The sequence below is a fragment of the Callionymus lyra genome, chromosome 4 (assembly GCF_982586985.1).
Source record: "Callionymus lyra chromosome 4, fCalLyr1.hap1.1, whole genome shotgun sequence".
Taxonomy (NCBI): Eukaryota; Metazoa; Chordata; class Actinopteri; order Syngnathiformes; family Callionymidae; genus Callionymus; species Callionymus lyra.
The window spans coordinates 4,213,124-4,226,001 of NC_141821.1; the positions used below are offsets into that span (position 1 = coordinate 4,213,124).

The 12,878-nt window shown below is 36.8% G+C and overlaps 1 protein-coding gene across 1 annotated transcript; it reads right to left on the minus strand.

Moving 5' to 3' along the window:
• Positions 1 to 1,737: 1,737 nt before the first annotated feature.
• On the minus strand, positions 1,738 to 7,915 carry LOC148081099 (uncharacterized). Its single transcript, XM_087788505.1, has 2 exons — positions 7,692 to 7,915; positions 1,738 to 3,703 (listed from the first exon to the last, which is right to left on the minus strand). Exons 1-2 carry the CDS (start codon positions 7,708 to 7,710, stop codon positions 2,529 to 2,531), a joined length of 1,194 nt encoding a protein of 397 aa, XP_087644631.1. The 5' UTR covers positions 7,711 to 7,915; the 3' UTR covers positions 1,738 to 2,528.
• Positions 7,916 to 12,878: the final 4,963 nt, after the last annotated feature.

Here is a 12,878-nt window from a genome sequence, read left to right on the forward strand (position 1 = left end):
ATTACACACAAGGAGGAGAAAAAAAATAAATAAGTGTTATTTGTATATGTAAATGAATAATAAATACAAAATACATTTGTTAATGCATTAGAACCACATTACAGTATGACATTAGGAGATGGATCTCTCGTGAATTCATTGCTCTGTGACCCTGGTCTAGAAAAGCGCTATACAAATAAGAATTACTTACTTACTTACTGACCTTTTTTGTGAACTTGAGATAAACTCAGTGGAGTTACCTGTTACCAACTTAACATGGAATATAATGTCTTTCTGTGCCTGGAACTCCTTGAAAGGTTTTCCATTTTCCATTAGTTTCAAACAGACAAACGCCTTTTAGAAATATAACCTATTGAAAAGTATGTGTGTTAGTTGCATCAATACTTTGTTTGTTTTTGTGTATTGTCTAATTAACTTCATATGATCCACTCTTCTGTTAAGCATCGACACTGAGCATCAAAGCCTCTCACCTTCCTGACCATGGAAAATTGTAGGATCCAATGTTGTAAAACATTAGAGTGAAGGCAGGGATTGTTTTGGAATAGGGGAGACGAGGTGGGGTGATGAGGTGTCTGGGGGGAGGTGTGTTGAGGGAAGAAGGAGATGTGGCTGCCGTGGGGATGAGGGCGTGGGGGGCAGGGACTGATCAAAGCGGTTGAAGAAGGTGTTAAGTTCATTAGCCCTCTCAGTAGTCCCCCCTGTGGCTTTGGTCTTTGTGTTAAGACCAGTGATGGTCCTCACACCTTCCCAGACGTCCCTCATGTTGTTCTCCCTCAGCTTTTCTTCCACCTTCCTCCTGTAGGTGTCCTTAGCTTCCCTCACACAGAGTTTTACCTCCTGCTGTGCAGCCTTCATGGCCTCCTTGTCTCTGCTCCTGAAGGCAACTTTCTTCTTGTTGAGAACAGCCTTGACTTCTCGCGTAACCCACGGCTTTTATCCAATCAGGTGTCTTAGGAGTGTAATCAGTTGATTGTCAGTCTGGTGTTGCTTGTTCAGCTGAAAACCTCATTGGTTAAACTGTACATGCTTGATCGGTTGGAACAAAAACCTGCACCCACTGCAGCTCTTTCTGGACCAGGTTCCCTACCCCTGGTCTAGAGAGAATCTGTTTATCAGTTGAATTAAGCAGATGTGTCCTTGGTTCCCAGAGACTTGCTGGCTTGCTTTTTCTTTCTCAGTGTGAGTGTCGATGTGACCTGTACTGAAGAATTTGGGTTGTTACAGTGAATAGATTTTAATGCAAGACAATGATTATTTAATATGAACTAAATATGAAAGATGATCAGTTATTAAATGATTATTTGAAATGTGTGTGTAATCTAGATGATTGATTAAAGTAAAGTTTTCACTGAGAACCGAGAATATAATTCAGAATATGGACCAGGAAGATGATAGAGTCCAGCAAAAAAGAAGTGACGGACCTGATCTCAAGGTTGTTTGTTGACCATTGCCCAGGCATATTGAAGCAGCTTCAGCACAAATATCATCCGCACAAACATCCTCGACGGTATTTCAGACTCAGAAAACTGTATAGGCTTCACAGTGGACTCTGTTACATGGTTTTGGAGAAATGAAGGGCTATCTTAGTTCATGTCAGAACCAGATGTTGGGACGAAACAAAAAAGGAAATCTTGGCTCGCTCTCTCCTCAGAGGTAACTTATCTTTCTGGCAGATGCAGGACCAATTTGTCAGGTTAGAATCTGACGCATTAACAATAATGAGAAATTACATCTTGGTTAAAAGACACACATTTAATTGTACAATACAATTAGAGAAAGACCAGCAGAGTTTCCAGTTCTGTTGAGGTTGAGAGTTGAGGTTGCTGTTATATCTCCATCCCAGTTTCATAAGTCGTTAATTATGTTACTTCCATGGTCTCCCTGAAACAAAAGCTTCAAACAAATGTATTACCCTCAAGGTCAGAGGTGGATCACTCTTCAGTCCAGTTCCTTGCACTGAGACATCTTAGCTTAAAACTTAAATTCAACCTTCACACATGCAACAGAAAACAATATACAATTTTATTAATGCAAAATGTGGTTAAGTAAAATAATTGATAAACATATTTTAGTCAACATTTTTCCCATCACTTTTATTCTGCACTGACAACAATAAATTGACATGTTGTATTTACAACATTGTCAATAACAGTTTATAATTCTGAATTAAAAATAATTCTGTGTTTCTCAAGGTAAACTATGGGAGGTGGTCCCATTATAACGTAAAAAAATAAGGAATTAACAAGGAATATTTGTTCTAAAGTGGAGGCGATACCTTTAGTAATATCCTGAGGCTTTGAAGGCACTACAAACAGAGGAGAGGCTTTTCTCTTTCGTGAGTTTTCATGTGTGTTTTCATATTTCCTCTCTGACTTAAAGATTTTAAAATATGTTTTTTTCAGGGCCAGTGGACAAGCAGAACAATTACCAGGCAAATCATTATTTTCTAACTCGTGAATACTCGTTTGTTTCATTAGAGCTCAACTCTGTTCAAAGGACTTATCACACTGAGAGCAGGTATACGGTCTTCATCCTGTGTGAGTTCTCATGTGTTTCTTCAAACTCTTTCTCCAAGTAAAACATTTATCACACTGCGAGCAGACGAAAGGTTTTTCTCCAGTATGAGTTCTCATGTGTGATCTCAAACTAATTGGACATGCAAAACAATTACCACACTGTGAGCAAATGAAAGGTTTTTCTCCAGTGTGAGTTCTCATGTGTATCTTCAAATACCCTCTCTCAGTAAAAGATTTACCACATTGAGAGCAGGTAAAAGGTTTTTCTCCAGTGTGCGTTCTCATGTGTACATTCAGGTTCCCTCTCTGTTTAAATGATTTACCACACTGAGAGCAGGTGAAAGGTTTTTCTCCAGTGTGAGTTCTCATGTGTACAATCAGGTTCCCTCTCCGTTTAAATGATTTACCACACTGAGAGCAGGTGAAAGGTTTTTCTCCAGTGTGAGTTCTCATGTGTATCTTCAAACTCGCTCTGTGAGTAAATGATTTATCACACTGAGAGCAGGTGAAAGGTTTTTCTCCAGTGTGAGTTCTCATGTGTACATTCAGGTTCCCTCTCCATTTAAATGATTGACCACACTGAGAGCAGGTAAAAGGTTTTTCTCCAGTGTGAGTTCTCATGTGAACCGTCAGATTATTCTTCTTTACAAAACCTTTTCCACAATGAGAACAACTTAAAGTTCCTAGAGAGCAGACTTTTGTGTGTTTAGTCAGTCCAGATTTTGAAGAACATTTCTTCCCACATCCAGAGCAGATCAGTGATTTGTGATCTTCATCTTTCTTCTCATTGACATGAACTTTTGGATTCTCCACAGAGTTTGAACCTGACTGAGTGTTACTGGTCTCTCTCCAGTCTTCACTGTCATCAGTGTCAGATTCAGAAGACAGCCCCCTCTGGTGGTCAGGATGGAGAGGTGTATGCAAGGAGCTGGCTGGTTCTGGTCCTCCACAGTTGTCTCCATCATCTTCTGCCTTCATTTGTGGAGTCAGGTTGTTGGTGTCATCATCATATTCATTCTTCACATCAACAGGAGTGTGGAAGAACTGGGAGGGATTTTCTTCATCATCTTGTATATTCTCCGCCTCTTCTTCTTTAATGAGTTCATGTTCTTGTTCCTCCTTAATCAGACTGAAGCTGCACTTCTGTTCCTCAACTTCTTCTTTGATCACCAGCAGCTGCTGAACATCTGCAGCGACACAAACACACCTGAGTCACTGACCAATCAAATATTGATGAACTCTTGTTGGTGTTGTATCAGTAGCAAGGTATATATTTGAAATTCACAAGTCAGTGATTACATTTTACAGTTATTAAGCATCTCGTAATACTGTCATGTTATATCATTTATCACTGCTAGGAAAGTCTGATCCCGGTGTAATATCTGTGTTATCAGTCAGATTAAAAATAATCATTGGATTGTATTTTTACGTACACACAGACACTTTATTGATCCTCAAAGGAAAAACTATCCATTTATCTACATATGTTATAAGATCAGGTCTAATGGAAGAAAATTACGTTAACATAAGTTAAATATTGAGTTTAATTCTCAGCAAATTTAAAAGCTTAGAGGAAAAATGTACACATTTACACTCGTCTGAACTCCTTTATAACAGTGTGATCTATGTCAAAAAATATTTTAAAAGAACGATTATAAACTATTAATAAAGTCTCAATTGATGTTTTCATTACATTTTGTTTCTGATCACGAAAAGGGAAATTATTGGGATTTATTTAGAAGAAAATATTTTCACAGGAAATCTTGTAAATCTTCGGATGATATTTGTGCTGAAGCTGCTGGATTATTCCTGGGAAATGGTCAACAAACAACCTTGAGATCAGGTCAGTCACTTCTTTTTTGCTGGACTCTATCATCTTCCTGGTCCATATTCTGAATCTGTCAAAACTGTAAAGAGGGTTGAGAATCTTATCAGGTCCTTCCTCGTCCTCCTTTATCCACATCCACACCTCTCCTGTCATTCAAGTCAGAATGAAGGTTGTGTTAGGATATGACAACTTTACTGTAATCTATCATCTAGATTCAACACACATTTAAATGAATCACTTAAATAACTGAAAATATTTCATATTTAATTCATATTAAAATAATCATTTAAATAACTGATAATATTTCATATTTAATTCATTTTAAAATAATCATTTAAATAACTGATAATATTTCACATTTAATTCATATTAAAATAATCACTTAAATAACTGATAATATTTCATATTTAATTAATTTTAAAATAATCATTTAAATAACTGATAATATTTCATATTCAATTCATTTTAAAATAATCATTTAAATAACTGATAATCTTTCATATTTAATTCATATTAAAATAATCATTTAAATAACTGATATTATTTCATATTTAATTCATATTAAAATAATCATTTAAATAACTGATATTATTTCATATTTAATTCATATTAAAACAATCATTGCCTCTGTTTCTAAATTCACATGCACAGGTCAGATAAAAGTCTTTCTCACACTGAGAGCAAAGCAATATGCAATCTGATGAATTTCTGATGAATTCAACCTGAAAATCTCAGTAAACTGAGAACCTGTGTGAGAACTCGCACTGAAAGACATCTTTGCGTTCTGGCACTTGAAGACATCTGCGATAGATCTCTCTGCTTGCTAGCGCCGTGACCCTTGGCCTGGACTGCTGGTCTGAAGGTCGATTCGATTCCAAATTATTGTTTTCAACTCTTCTTTATTTTCTTACCTTCATTGTTTTTCTCTTAAGTATTTGGGTTGGTTTTGGTAATAATTATCTTTTCTCTTTATTAAGTAACATTCTTTGTTGACCATAGTTATTTTACTATTATTCCTGTTTCTTTATTAAGGTATATATGTACATATTTATAGTTAATTGGTGGTTTCATTTGGTTAAGAAGAAAAACAATATATATATATACAGTATATACTCTATATATATATATATACTGTATATAAAAACACACATATTTGCCTTAGTGCCCTAAAATGTATGCTCTTCTTTAAGGCAAGACTTTTGGTGTTTTGTGTATAGATAATACTTCTTATCTGAAACAAGTGTGTCATTGACTGCTTGCACATGTGTGTACGTTTGTTGATATCAGTTCCTGTTTTTGTCTCTTCTTCTACTCTCAATTTCTGATCTTTGGTGTTGTGTTTGCTGTGCTGCCCCCTGCTGGTTATCTCTTTGCTATATATGTATTTATATATATATTTATATATATAAACACACATATTTGCCTTGGTGCCCTTAAATGTATGCTCTTCTTTAAGGCAACACTTGCCTTGACCTTAAAACGATTAAATTCGAAGCCTGCATATAACAGTATTATTATTGTATCAATGCTGGTTTTGTTTTTCTGCCTTTAGTGTGAGAAATGCATTTGGGGAGATGTTTCTGTGCCAGAACATCAGTTGTAATTATGAAGTTATTACAAAATGTTTAAAAATAATTGAATGGAAACATAGATTTCAAAGAGAAATTCGAAAACATAATGAGTGTAGAACGATAATATTGGTGATCTTTTTAAGTGACATACATTTACCATCAGAGTTGTAACTAGTAGGAGTTAATACAAAATGTATTGAATATTGCATGAAAATATTTCCAACAAGTAAAACAATACAGTCAAATGTTAAAAACTAATAATTGTAGTGGCATTATATAAAGGTTTCGTATTCGTGAAAGAAATACGTTTGAAAAGTAATTTGTAGACGGTCCCTTATCTGGTGTCTCGGCAGCGGAGGCTTTTTGACGCTTTTTTTGCACATTTTTCTTCTCAAATGAGGGTTTGGTTCGCAGCTAGTGTCACAGTGATCACAATTAGTGATGCGAGATGAAGCCTCATGAAGCACTGAAGCCTCCCAGCCGAGTAGTTCATCTTTGGAGCAAAGCCTCGTGAGGCTTCATTTGCACGACCATGCCATCATGTGGACAATTGGGAGCATTGCAGCTTTGTGCGCAAATGATTCTGATATTAAAAAATGTGCTTGACAACCTTGTTTTTTTTAAAAATAATTATTCATTTTTATTTAAATGGTCGTCTCCAAGCTCTCATGCAGGGCCCTATAATGCCTCAGCATTGATGAAGTGTTGTTGTTGTATCCAATTTCCTGGGAACACAACAGACACTTCACCTTTTCAAAATGAAAAAAAAAAAGATGGATATAAGTACAAGGCATGTCCAATGGAAACTATATATATATACACCCATTATTATCTTATATATATATATATATATTTTATATGTATATATAAAATATAATAATGGGTCTGTGTGTATATATATATATATATATATATATATATATATATATATATATACTGTATATAGTATATATAATAATGGGTGTGTGTATGTGTCTGTGAGAATATATTAATCACAGGCTGTGATTCACAGCCTATATTCCAACATCATTATACCTTTCTAGGAGAGATCTGCTCAAAATGCTGCCACACGGGGGAAAAACGCCTTTTTCTCGCCGGTTCCATGATACTAGTAGTAAACCAAAGTTTGCTATAGTCAACAATCCGCCAATCCAAGAGATGTTTCGTTTCCATTGCGTTTCGAGGCCACTTTTATTCTGAGTTTCGCGGGAAGTTCACGAGCGATTACCGAAACGGTCACGTGACTCGTTCAAGCAGCGCTGCTCGAACCAGTCACGTGACGGTTCGGTTCGCGAGGCCTCGAACGTCATCACTACGTCACCACCTACGTCACCAACACACGCCTCGATACACGCTTCATGAAACAAATCCTGGATTACTCGACACACGCTTCGAAGCCTCGACACAGTCCGTAACATCACTAATCACAATACTTTGGTTTCATTTGAATGACTCGTATACAAACGTTTCAGCGCGTAAAGACGGAACGTTAATAGCAAAGCAACTTGACTTGTGTACAAGTAAGTAAGTAAGTAATATTTATTTATATAGCGCTTTTCGAGACCAGGGTCACAAAGCGCTTAAACAATCAAAATAATACTCAAAAAAGTACATACTTTAAAGATCAAGATAATACTGAGAACAACACAGGAGTTCGAGAAATTCAAGGAAAAGCCTGAACAAATAGAAACGTCTTAAGGTGTTTCTTAAAGGAGTCAGTAGATCATCAAGAGCAAAGAGAGAGGAGATCGTTCCAAAGCTTAGGTCTGTACGAACCTGGTTTCTTGGTCACCATCTCCAGCAGGGTTCTGTCTCTTTCTAGCTCTCGTTCATAGCAGAGAAGTTTGGAGAGAAAACTTGGCAGCAGATGATCGTCGTTATCAGCCGCTGCTTGAAGGAATCTTTCAAGCTTGAAAGTCTGTCCATGTTCATCCAACGTGTGATCCACGAACAAAGAAACTTCTACTGGTCAGAGAAGAAAGTGGAGAAAAAGGCAGAGTCAGTACAGGATTCACAGTGGGATGTGCTCACTTCCGCATGCGGAAAGGAAATGACGTCACGTCATTAGGCCGTGTTATTTATTAAACTAAATAAGATGCAATTTTATTCTTTTATATATGAGTTTTTTTCAAAACATTTCTTCAACTAACTTAAAAACAAATGATTTAAGCGATTAATATATACTGGAAAAATTACACACAAGGAGGAGGAAAAAAGTAAATAAGTGTTATTTGTATATGTAAATGAATAATAAATACAAAATACATTTGTTAATGCATTAGAACCACATTACAGTATGACATTAGGAGATGGATCTCTCGTGAATTCATTGCTCTGTGACCCTGGTCTAGAAAAGCGCTATACAAATAAGAATTACTTACTTACTTACTGACCTTTTTTGTGAACTTGAGATAAACTCAGTGGAGTTACCTGTTACCAACTTAACATGGAATATAATGTCTTTCTGTGCCTGGAACTCCTTGAAAGGTTTTCCATTTTCCATTAGTTTCAAACAGACAAACGCCTTTTAGAAATATAACCTATTAAAAAGTATGTGTGTTAGTTGCATCAATACTTTGTTTGTTTTTGTGTATTGTCTAATTAACTTCATATGATCCACTCTTCTGTTAAGCATCGACACTGAGCATCAAAGCCTCTCACCTTCCTGACCATGGAAAATTGTAGGATCCAATGTTGTAAAACATTAGAGTGAAGACAGTTGTTTATTTACAGAAGTTGTTTTATTTATTATTATGGTGTGTTAATATAAATAAATGTGATTGTGTTCTTGTACACACTGAATATGTCTGTTTTTATGTCTGCATACAGTAATTGTTCTTTAGTTGGAATATTCTGTCATTATTAAATCTACAACAATTTAATTTATTTTGAATAATCAGTGTAGTTATACTAAAAGACCACTAGATGGTAGTATTGTGTTTAAAAAATGAACCTAAATGAAATTGAATTAACTACGAGCGTTGATTAAACTTAATATTTTGTACATCCTCAAATGCTACTTTAGAAATAACTGAATACTAATTTAGATAATTATTAGATGCATTATTTTCAAACAAATGTATTGTTTGTAAAACGTCCAAAACAGGAGTGAGTTCCGTTCGCTCCAACACGCCGTCACTTCCTGTTCTTCCTTTCCCGGTCTTAATGCTTTGCTTTGTGGAGAAAGATGAACAATCAAGAGTGTGTCACGGGTCGTTTATTCGTCGCTTCAAGTCAAACAAAATACAAGCTTTAAGATCGATCGGACGCACTTTCTCCCGGCGACTGTACAGGTCAATAGCCCCGGGAGAAAAGATCTTGAACTGTAGAAACATCGCTATATTTAAGGAAAATGTCCGGGCTGGGACGTCCTCCCCCTATCGTCAAATGGTTCCTTCAAGCTTACTGCGCCTCGATCCCCTGTGGAGAGTACTTCCTAATTGGTTTCCTTTTCTAATCATTCAAATGTTCTTGGGTGTAGGTTTCCGTCTCCTAGTCCCCCCCCTCCCGGATGTGTCCCGCTTCTTTCTTTGATCCATGACCCAAGGTGTGAAAAGGCAGACAAACAGACGTTTTAAATAACCGGTGTATTATCTCTAATTCTGTTCCAAGCTTGCCTTGAGACAGTGAATCAGTCTGAGTGGAATGTTGATTGTGTATACAAACGTTTAAGCTCTTAGATAAAGCTAGTCATTTATACTTTATATTTTGATTATCTTTTTGCATTAATTAAAGTATGGCGTATACGTATAGTGTATAATCATTTTAAATCTAACAACCCCCCCTGTTGACGTGGCCTTTAAAGGTCACGTCATAAACAAAAAAGTCCACATTTCTAAATCAATGGTTGTTCCGCAGCAACATTTTATTGTTTTTTAATCTAATATTATCATCTTCCCAACAACATATTATCATCATGTACCTACACACGCTATATGTATAACCGAAAGTATAATCATCTGTCTGCAATATTAATATTTTTTAAAGAGTGACACAAGGTTTGGCCTCATTCAGAAGTGGTCTTCCGTCATTCTTTCATGTTTCTCAGCAGTCCAGTCCATCAGCATTATCGTTATCATCATCCTGTGCAGTCGGTCTGATTGTTCTTCATCTTCCATAGTCGGCTTGACTGTTCTTCTTCGTCATCTAGTCCTCTTCGTCCATGTTCCGATTCCAGGCGTGCAGAGAGTAAACCGATCCCAGAAATCCGTCTTCTTCGATCTCCTCCGAGTCCATCTTCTTCAACCTACACACAAACAACCTTCATTCAGGAGTAGCTCTGACCATGACATTTTTTTTATTAATGTAATAAAATTGGGTAATTTCTCCATGTACTTATCCCTAGTTTCTTCGGATAGACCAGGGGTCGGCAACCCGCGGCTCCGGAGCCGCATGCGGCTCTTTGATCACTCTGATGCGGCTCAGCTGTTGAAAATAATCAATGAGCATTTAATTAAAATGTGTTTGATTTTAGTTAATTCATTTTCAAAATGTAATTATATTAAGATTATTATGGCGATCTTATAGAGGGGTTAACATATTTTTGTCGCTCTTGATACACGTCACAACCTCCAATGTGCGACACCCTCCAGTGTCTGGTTACTTTAACTTTTCCACCCCAGGTAGGCTTACTATGGAGAATTCAAAGAAAAGAAAAGTGTCTGAAGAAAACAGAACGTTCGATGCTGCGTGGGCAGATGCATTTGCTTTCACTGCTGACGAGACTGGTTTACCTGTGTGCTTAATATGCAATGAGAAACTCGCTAACAACAAAAAGTCAAATGTCGCAAGACATTTCCAAAAGAAACACGCAGCATTTGCTCAAAAATATCCGGATGGAGATGAGAGAAAAAAAGCTGTTTCTGAACTGACACGGAAGGTGATTTGAGCAAAAATCACTTCAAGAAGTGGATGAAGTCTGCAAATATAAGTACATATGCTCGTTTTGTTGCAGCTCAGGAAATAGTAAGGCAGGGGAAGCCGTTTGCAGATGGAGAATATTTAAAAGAATCTTTCATTAAGATTTCAGAACATCTATTCACAGACTTTAAAAACAAGAGTGAAATTGTGCATAAAAATCAGGATATGCCTCTCTGCAAAAACTGTCAAAGACAGAACCATAAAAATGGCAGAAGACATCACCAGACAGTACATTAAAGACATCAATTCAGCTGTTGCCTACTCAATGTTGCCTACTGTAGCCAATGACTTTTTCCACCACCAGATTTAACATGTAGGGAAAACAGTTAATTTCACACATTTGATCATATTCAGTGCCACCCGGCTGCAGAAAAACATTTAACGGGGGGCAGTACATTTTTTCAGGGGGGCAAACTTTTCAATCTAAAAACTGATTTGCTTTAGGCTGAACAATGGCTTTGTGACTAGTCGCACAGTACAGAGAAACAATTGTTCCAAACATTAACCAAAACTAACAACCTACAAAGTTTAGTGCTGTCCATTTATTAAACTCAAGCACCACAGCTTCACTTCGACTCAAAACATAAGCACAGAAGTCAACCTGAACACACAGTGTTACCCTTCTGCCTTCAAGTAAAGTGTGCGTGTGTGAGGGAGCGACATAAAGATTGAACCACTATGACCACTTGGGTGCGCTGTTCCCTTGAGTGTGCTTTGAGAGATCGAAGATAATAAACCAACATCTTTTGAATCCCTGATGGCTCTATATTGCCTCAGCATTGAGGAGTTATAGTTGTATCCAAGTTCCTTTGAATTCAACAGATACTTCACCTTTTTAAAAGGACAGAAGAAGATGGATATTAGTACAGGAGGTGTCCAATGAAAACTTTATGTTGGACGCTGTTTTGGATTTACTCTTGTGGATTTAATTTCTTAAATTTAATCCATGAAGCGTGAGCAGAACGAATGTGTGTGAAAAGTGAACAGAAAATGAACGGGATTTTGTCGTTCATCTATATATGTAAGTAGCTCCGAGCTTGTGTCGGATACTTAACATGTACACCTGCTTCTGAACATGGGTAGAGTTTGTGTGAATTCAAGAATGCACTAAAATGATTGTCACTCTGGGAAGTAAATATTTGAATTCATATTTATTATGTGAAGACACTTGGCAAGTTTAAAATCCGGGCGCACGGTGACCAGTGGTTAGCACAGTCGCCTCAGCAAGAAGAAGGTTGCTGGTTCGATTCCAACCTTTCTGTTCGTATGTTCTCCCTGTGATGCGTGGGTTTACTCCGGGCACTCCAGTTTTCAAAATCATACAGAGGTTAATTGAGAACTTTGGGAAATTGTTCGTAGGTATGAGAGTGTGTGTGAATGGTTGTCTGTCTTTATGTGTCCTGTGATAGACTGGCATCCTGTCCAGGGTGTCCCCTGCCTCTCGCCCTATGATACTGGGATAGACTCCAGTCTCCCCGGGATAAAGTCATTGTGAATGAATGAAGTTTAAAATCCTGATAATGTTAATAATGGTGAGTTATCGATGTACATTGACACAATATATTACACATTCACATAATATGAATGTTTTTAAAAATGGATAATAATAAAGCCCATTAAAATGTCATTTCCATTCCTTTATGTGCAAAGTCCTGATCCCCATGTGTTTGTTTGTCAACTTCCTTTTGTGCTCCTGATCTGTTTGACCTGATTCGTGTCCCCGTGTCTTCGTCTCACCTGATCCCCGAGACCTATTGCACAAAAGTAGGATTGAGACATCCAGGATGAGTAAGTAGGCTGGGTTCAACTAAATTAACCTTTTCCTTTCTTTCATTGTTTAATTTGCCTTAATCTTAAAATTTGATTAATAACTTAATCTTAATCACATAGAAAATACATTTTCCTATAAAGTTTATTAATTATTGTACTAAAAATGCATAAAAAAGACATTGAAAAATAATCACAATTTTTTGGAAAAATGGCAATTATATTATTTTCAATAATCGTTCAGCCCTAAGAACCATGGAAGCAGGTTAAGGTCAA